Source organism: Miscanthus floridulus, chromosome 2 (assembly GCF_019320115.1).
Source record: "Miscanthus floridulus cultivar M001 chromosome 2, ASM1932011v1, whole genome shotgun sequence".
In the NCBI taxonomy this organism is placed as follows: domain Eukaryota; kingdom Viridiplantae; phylum Streptophyta; class Magnoliopsida; order Poales; family Poaceae; genus Miscanthus; species Miscanthus floridulus.
Window position 1 is genome coordinate 12,739,138 of NC_089581.1, and position 8,664 is coordinate 12,747,801.

An 8,664-nucleotide genomic window follows, 5' to 3' on the forward strand; every position below is an offset into this window, starting at 1 on the left:
TAGGAGCCACTAAACTTTAGGGGGTGGAACCAAACAAGCCCTTAGTGCCACATAGAGAATACTCACTATTTAGTTACTCTGTCTATCCTGTAATACAGTGCATTCTATTAATTTTAAGAGAAATTAAGAGAGAACATAAAAGAAGCATGTACCCTCTTTTTATTTTCTGTACCCTCATTTTATTTCCTAATCAGACACTATCATCAACATGATTAATAGTGATTGGTTGATAAATAGAAAGTATTTAATACAAAACTATTTTTTATCCTTAGAATGCATTATGTTTGAGGACATTTTCTAAATGCTAGAATATACTATATTACAGGACGGAGGAAGTACTCTTTAAAATATATAATTATGGAGCATGTAATCAAGTTCCCTAAAAAAGTTTTAGTTCGTCATTAAGTGGAGATAGATAAGGTATAAAGAAGTCTCACAATAACAAATTAACATTAAATTCTTATTAATACCATTCATCATTCTATTATTGTACATGATCGCCTAAATCACCACTCTCAATATTTCTATTGCCATTTTTGTAGAAAATAGTGGTCGTTATACGGTAGTTTCTGCATTGTGAATGTCCTAAAACCCTCGCTTATTACCAACCGTTGTTGCTAGAGCTAATGATGTTTTTTTACAATGTTGCACCTGCCGATGTCTTTCAAGAGCTAAGGTTCTCTTTGAAATACAAGATTTTTACGCAGCTGTGCCGTGGGCACACATCGAACTATTCTGAAATATGAGATTTTTTATATTTTCAATGTTTTTATAAAAGTGAATAGACTTCCCTATGCGATTACTAAGAATTGAGGTTCATAACAAAGGTTTGTGGCATGTTTGATTCTGCTCCTTCTGTAGTGCTTCTTCAGAAGAGCGCTTGAGGGGAGCGTTTACACCTCCGGCTCCTCAACTAAAACGGCTCTTCTCTACTATTCATTAGAAAAAATAACTTCTCCTAGATCCGGTTCCTCCATAGAAAACTCCTACCCGAGACGAAGTCAGAGCCATACTACACAGGCTCTTAGGCAGAGCATCTAAAAGATACCAATGATCTACCATGAATTTGGATTAAATAAAACCCAAAATGTAATAGATTTCCCTAGTACTCCCTTTGTTTTTTTTTATTACATGTCGCATTAGATGGGTCCTAAGCCAAATATTTTATATCTTTGACAATTGATTTCAATATATAGGTTCATGTTATCAGATTATGTTTTTAGATTCATTACAAGAAATACTTTCATAATATATAATATATATTTATATGTTGTGAAACTATAAGAATGCTTTAAAATGGTTGGTCGGTAATAATGTTTAACTTAGAACAAAGCTAATGGCACGTGTCCTTGGAAACGAGAAGTTAAGATCCCATGCTAATCTCGACCCTTGGCTTCTGGTCCAACGGCGGAGACCCGCCCTGTGCTGCCACCTGCAGCTGCAGAGCGCAGCGTCAGCGTTAGCTTATCCCCTTCGCCACGACGCTCCCTATCCACAGCGCCCGCTCGCCCATCAGCGCACGCCGAAGCATGGCGCTCTCCGTCTCCTCCCTCGCCGCCGCCCTCTCCCACCTCTCCCTCCCATCGACCTCCACCTACAAGCCCCACCCGGCCCCGCTTCTGCGACTGCGCTCCACCTCCTGCCGCGCCGCCAGTCTCGCGCTCCGCGCCTCCGCGGCCGAGGCCGCGGAGCCGTCCGAGGCGGACCTGCCCGCGGAGGAGGTGGTGGCCGTCGAGGAGGAGGCGGAGGAGGATGCGCTGTCGGGAATCGCGCTGCGGAAGTATGTGAAGCAGCGGCTGCCGGGCGGGTTCGCGGCGCAGCGGATCACCGCCACGGGCCGCCGCAAGACGGCCATCGCCCGCGTCGTGCTCCAGGAGGGCACCGGCAAGGTCTTCATCAACTTCCGCGACGCTAAGGTGCCTGTCAATCCGACAAATGCACGCACTGATTACACCAATGTCGCTCCATTGTGTCGTTTGGGCCGCATTGCAATCTGTAGTACTATCCCTGCAAATCTGCAATTTGAACACCTTAGAATTTCAGGAGACGAACTAAACCGTTGTGGTCAAAATCGTGCAGCACAAATCATTGTTACTGATATCTGCCAATGTGCTTATTACGTACATCTTATAGTAGAACAAAGACACTGAAGCTTCGATGCCTGGCGGTAAAGACTTGTGAAAGAAATGTGGAAGAAGTAAAATGGCGATAACATCAAATGGAAAGCTTCAAGTTAAAAATGAAGTAACTGGCAAGCTGAAGTAATAAACTTTTAAAAACCAAATTTTTGGCGAGAATGACAAAGTGGTTAGCGTATATGTAGTTTTACTTCAAATTTTGGATCATTTTACAAGGTTAGTGTCAAAGTTTAGATATAAAATCTATCTTGGCAGCAGCTATGTGGCTCTTTGCATTATCTTTGTTGGTTTTGTCAACTTCAAAAGCAGGAGGCACTGAGGCAGCTGTCATTGGCCTGCTGGTCTGTGTGGTTGTTATTTCTAGTTTGCCTGCGAGGTGCAGGCATTGGTCTTTGCTGAAAGTGTTTGAATTCCATTTGTCAGTTGCTTGAGGAAGAAAATATTCGAGTCCATCGTGGTCTGAACTGTGGACACAAAATTTGTACAAATTCAGTGCTGTCTATCTGATCTGTGATCCTTTCCACGAAGGACCCATCACAGATCTTTTTCTGTTTCAGAAAGCAGTTGCATTGCAGTCATGATATTATCTGCAATTTGGATAGATAATGCAAACTATGGTGTCAGTTTATAAACTTCGTAAATGCCTGAAGGATTGCATACCACCGAGGCACCAACCTAGAGGTTCATTTCCAGCCACTTTCTCATCAGGCTTGTTTGCACAAGTATTAGTATACAACACAACACACCTATTAATTAATGTGAACTGAAAACACAACTTCAATCAAGACAACTGATCTAGTTGAAGGTGTTTATTTGATCAACTGTGCTTGCTGATTTTTTTCGAAACATGCAGGAGTATCTGCAGGGAAATCCAATGTGGATGGAGTACTGCAAGGTACCCTTGATGACTCTAGGGTTTGAGAACAACTATGATGTCTTTGTGAAAGTACATGGGGGTGGTCTCTCAGGCCAGGCCCAGGCAATTTGCCTTGGCGTTGCCCGTGCGTTGTTGAAGATCAGCAATGCTAACAGAGTTCCTCTGAAGTCAGAAGGTTTGCTGACAAGGGACACCCGTATTGTTGAAAGGAAGAAGGCTGGTCTCAAGAAGGCACGCAAGCGGCCCCAGTTCTCAAAGCGTTGAGGATGTTCACTCGTTGCAGTTTTTGTATTGCCACTTCCACAGAGGTCTTTCTTTTTTTTCTCTGTCAACTGCTGTGCAAATTCTTTAATGGACGCGACATATCTATAGTATTCTTTTCCTGAAGCAAACTTCTTGAGGTTGCTCACCAACTCTGTTGGTCAAGTATATTCTGCATTGAGCGAACTTGTAATCAGCAGACTAGTAAGAATAAAGTGCTCCTTAAAAAAAGGATACCAAGGCATACCATCCGGAACGGCGCAGCCCAACCCAACTCAACCCAAAAGCATACCATCCGGAATCCCGCAGCCCAACCCAACCCAACCCAAAGCACCTTGGAGACCAGTGAAGGCAACCGGCCCTCCCCCTCCGTGCCCACTCCCCACAGCTCCGGGCTCCGGTCATGCCGTCGTCGTCGTCGCTGATCCAAGGCATCTCCATCTCCGTCTCCGACGACGACGAGGCCACCGGTAAGGTGCGCGTCCGCGTCCGCCGAAAGCGCTCCCGCGGCCCCGTCTCCGCTTCGGCGCGCCGCCGCCGCATCCTCTTCCGCGCCGCGCAGCTGGGCGTGCCGCTCCTCCTCGCCGCCCTCGCCGTATCCCTCCTCCTCTACGAGTCCTACCGCCTCACGCCTTCCCGCTCCTCCACACTGCCTCCGCCGTCCTTCGCGGACATCAGTCGCCTCTCCCGCAACGCCCTCGCCGCTGATGGCGCCAGGAAGTGTAAGCCCACACTCGATTCTTAAACCCTTATAATTCCTGTCGATAGGACCGCGTCTTAATATAATTATTGGTTTGGTACTTTTAATTCGGGAATGCGTAGTGTGACTATTATTTTTTTTAGAAGAAATAGTGTGACTGTATTATAATGCTGTGCTCAGTTCGTTCAGTTGTCTGTTTACAGTAAAGTGTTTTTTTATTAGAATACAAATGTAGACCTGCTTAGTTCCATTGTTAGTTTTATATATGTTGAGGTATTCTCTTTATTCTTGGTGGTGTGCTTGATACTATCTGATTTATTGTTACTTCTAGTTGTTATCGCGTAATATGCACCTGTGATCTGTAAATGTAATATTGCTACATTGAAGGGTTGGGCACAAACAATCTCAGATTTGTTTCCTCTTCGGGTTATGTATAAAACCTAGAACAGCTGTTAATAATGCCGATTGGCTAAAGTAGTCTGGAGAGGGATTTACAATACTGTACTATTTCGACCTAGACTAGCAAAAACTGAAGCTAAACTGTTCTACTTGTTTAGTGCTTTTAAGCTCACATATTTACTGATCGTTCTGGTTTCTTATGGTTATAGCAAAGTTTCCTTTACTTTTCTCTTGTTTTCCTTCTTTGCACTTGTAGAATCTCACGATACAACAACTAAGACATGTATTGTACTCTGCTTATAATTAAAGCATTGTTGCATTTACAGCATGCCTGAAGTTTCTTGATCCTGAGAAGCTTCAAAATCTGGAGCTTCCAGAAATTCCTGAAACAAATTTGTCAATCAAGGAAGTTGTGTACAGATCAAGTCTGCCTCATATCGACAATGATACACCATCACATACAGAGAATTCACGGTTTAACTCGTTCACAGGATACCAGACACTCACTGAACGAAAAGAAAGCTTCAAGGTTAACTTTTTTAGCATTTAAATTTCAGTGAGTTTTTGGATATCGCCTCAGATGTTCTAGTTACTCAGAAACTTCAAGCTGTTTTAGTTGCAATTAAACCCTGATATGCAATTGGTTCCATTTTACAACCTTCAGATATCAGGTGGTACATCTTCCTCCGTCCCAAATTTATAAGACGTTTTGGCATTTCTAGATTCATAGCTTTTACTATGTATCTAGACATAACATGTATCTAGATACGTAGCAAAAGCTATGAATCTAGAAATGCCAAAACGTCTTATAATTTGGAAAGGATGGAGTATCTCCCTATTCCCATTTGGCAACTACTCACCAAGTAGATATCGCATTTTCTACCACTCACACCAAGTAGATATCGCATTGTCTACAATGGGCTCTGGTGTTCTGCAGGGGCTTCAAAGCTCCAGGAGCTCATGCCCAGGTTGCTGGCCATTGGTTTTTAGGCCTGTAGTCGCTGATGTTTTTTTTTCTAGTAGCCTGTGGCGCGCCTGTAGCTTATTTTCTGGGGTGTTGGTGTGAGTGGTGTTCTTGTACTCGAGTTTGGGTCCTTCTGGACTCATGTACATATTTTTCTACCTTAATGAAATGACGCACAGCTCTCCTGCGTGGTTCGAGAAAAAAATATTTTAATTATAATGGTTTAATACATGCCACTCCTATGGTATTGTGACTGAATGTTACAGATGAAGAAAAGTGTGACAGTGCACTGTGGCTTCTATAATGAAAATGGAGGGTTCAGAGTTTCTGATGTTGACAAAGAATACATGAGATCCTGTGAAGTAGTTGTTGCAACTTGTGCATTTGGTGGAGGTGACGACCTTCACCAGCCTATAGGGATGACCGAAAACTCCATCAGAAAGGTCTCTTGTCAATCTTGTGTTGGAGGTTATTATCTTCAGCTTTTTTCCTGTTTGTTGACAGATGCTTGTGATTTTTTTCTAGGTTTGCTATGTAGCTTTCTGGGATGAAGTCACTCGTGCAGCTCAAGAGGAGGAAGGACACAAGATCGGTGAAGACCTCATGATTGACCTATGGCGGATCATTCTTGTTAGCGATCTTCCTTTCTCAGATCAACGATTGAATGGGAAAATTCCCAAGGTATGGAAATTTTCATTGGCTTTTGGTGTAGAGAAAAATAATGCAGTGTACTAATGTTCTGTTTTTGGTCTTTGCCCTCTGGTATTCCTGAACAAGAGAATATCAGCACACATATTAGTATCAGTGTTTCTATACTGCTGCATACTATCGCAGTGTAGATTATCAATTTTTAATAACTGACTCTGTTTTTGGTGAATGTTCCTCTTCAGCTGATAAGCCATCGCCTTTTCCCCATGGCGCGGTACTCAATTTGGGTGGATTCAAAATCTCAGTTCCGGAGAGACCCATTGGGAGTCCTTGAAGCCCTTCTGTGGCGTTCAAACTCTTCTTTAGCGTTATCTGAACATGGAGTTCGGAGTAGCCTGTACGACGAGGCAAAAGCAATTGTTAAGAAACACAAAGCAACTTCAGAAGAAGTTGAAGCGCAGTTGGATCAGTACCGACAAGATGGCATCCCTGATGAGAAAAGATTCAATGGAAAGAAAGGTTCATTTCTAATCTCAACATGCATACCGTTGTTTGCATCTGAAACTTTTTTTATGTCTCCTTTTACTTCGCGCTCTCGCATATTTTGGTATGTGTTAAGTCTCTTGACTTGTTTGGGCTCCCTGGTTTACATGTCGACATTACTTGTTGTCTGTTTTTTTGTGAAGCATTCATCATTTTTTCGCTTTATATAAGTAGTCCCTGTAAGAACCATGGTAGCATTAACAGTTTACACCTGTGGACAGGAACTTGGGATGCTGAATCTCAAAAGCACTTTAGTAATAAATAGAATAACATCCAATACTGTGGGCGACCATGCTTGGTGTTCATGAAACAAACGTGTAGTACAAGTGTACAACTGCTTAGCTGTAGTTGTGCAAAAGGCACAAGTAATAAAGTTGGGCCAGTTGCATGCGTTTAGCATAAAAGCAAAGGTCCTTTTCTGCCCCTGAACCAGTGATACAGAGCAAAGGGCCTCACACGCATTCCAGCCCCATCGCCCATTCGCCCGCCCTAGCCCCACTTGTGGGCTTGGTAGAGCGGGAACCACTGCAATAGTGAAACCAACATAATGCTTCGCTTCAGAATTGAGGATTTCAGTTCATGCATATGCATATCCTTTCCCAGTGGTGGTCCTCGACGACCTGTTCATAGCAATGACCAATCCAATTTCTTTTTGCCTTTTATTACAGCTCTGGCAGAAGCTTCAGTGATCGTGAGGGATCACGCCCCGCTGACCAACCTCTTCATGTGCACCTGGTTCAACGAGGTGGTCAGGTTCACGTCCCGGGATCAGCTGAGCTTTCCCTACGTGCTGAGGCGCCTGAGGCCGCCCGGCGTGCACCTGTTCCCCGTCTGCGCGCGCAAGGACCTGGTGAACAGCTTCGGGCACAGGCGCAAGGTGAAGCCGCTCGTCAAGGAGGCAACGTGAGCCCCTTCTGGAGTTGGGCCCTTTTGGGTGTCGTCTGGTCTTTAGATCAGCCTGCCTGATTACTAGTAGCCTCTCTTCTTTCTTCCATCCAGTTCATAATAAGAAGGATCCTGACGTAGTGAAATTACAGTCAGACAGTAGTCACCGAAGGAGTGCAGCGTACTAGAGGGTAGGGTTAGCCTGGTAGGGAAGATGTACTAGCTGACGACAAGGTGTTGTCGACGTTGTTGCAGCCGAAGATGGCCTGTGCAGCTGTGGTGTACCGTTCCTCCCCGTGAAAATGGAAGAATTCGTTTCCCAGGTTAAGGCCGTTAATCCTGAATGCTTGCTCCCAGGTTAAGGCCGTTAATTAATCCAGATGCTTGCAGAGCATGGGAGCATAGCATGTTCTTCGCTCAGATAAGATAATTGAGCCGTACTGTAATCATAGAGACCAGATAACTGAGCTGCCGGGGAATGTGATTGAAATTGATCGATTCTCGTTCTCAGGGCTCACTTAAATGTGCATTTGGAGTCGGAGCAATAATTTGGCGCGTACAAACACGTACCTACTCGGAGTGCAGAAGACCTGTCTTGCCAGGCCGACACAAGCAAAAGCGAAAAAAAAAAAAGGTACTGTACGTCCATGCGACCATGCCATGCCATGCCACTGCGCTCGTAGGCTCGTGGCCGTGTGCGTGTATTCCTGTCCTGTTCTCCCATTACTCCTATCATCCTATGCCGACGCCGACGCCGACGCCGTCAGCCCGTGAAACCGAGGTCTGCCTCGCCTCGCCGTGCATTCACTCCGACTCCCGCTGGCATTAACCCGCGCTCGGCCTGGAGGGAGGCGCCGAGGACGACGGTTGGTAGCCATGAATGCCTGTGTGGCAAGGCTGAAACCACTGCAGGGATAGAGAGGGCTTCTTGCGGTGCAGACATTTTTGTTGTGTTGCGGAGCGGGGGCAACGAACGACACTTCTCGTCAGCTGCCGACGCGCAGAAAGTGCCGGGAAATGTTGCTCGTCGTCATGCACAGGGAGGAAACTCGGGGAAAAGGATGGGGACGTGAGGTGTAGTTAGGGGGGGTCGCTATCGTCGCGAGCTCGGGGGACCAGGACGCACGTGAATGAATATATACTCCTCCATTCCATCACAAAACTGATTGCACGACAGTCGACAGCAGGAGCACGACTCCGTTCATTGTTGACTTCGCTAGTCTCAAGTCTCATTGCGAGCTGCAACAGT

General features: G+C 45.1%; 2 protein-coding genes across 2 annotated transcripts; both read left to right on the top strand.

Annotated features, from left to right (window-relative positions):
* The first annotated feature begins 1,482 nt into the window (after positions 1-1,482).
* LOC136517282 (small ribosomal subunit protein uS9c-like) lies at positions 1,483-3,428 on the top strand. Its single transcript, XM_066510822.1, has 2 exons — positions 1,483-1,916; positions 2,992-3,428. The coding sequence occupies exons 1-2, from the start codon at positions 1,530-1,532 to the stop codon at positions 3,277-3,279; spliced, it is 675 nt and encodes a 224-aa protein (XP_066366919.1). The 5' UTR covers positions 1,483-1,529; the 3' UTR covers positions 3,280-3,428.
* Positions 3,429-3,544: 116 nt separating this feature from the next.
* On the top strand, positions 3,545-7,905 carry LOC136517270 (probable hexosyltransferase MUCI70). Its single transcript, XM_066510810.1, has 6 exons — positions 3,545-3,998; positions 4,702-4,904; positions 5,606-5,782; positions 5,865-6,020; positions 6,230-6,506; positions 7,199-7,905. Exons 1-6 carry the CDS (start codon positions 3,680-3,682, stop codon positions 7,435-7,437), a joined length of 1,371 nt encoding a protein of 456 aa, XP_066366907.1. The 5' UTR covers positions 3,545-3,679; the 3' UTR covers positions 7,438-7,905.
* Positions 7,906-8,664: the final 759 nt, after the last annotated feature.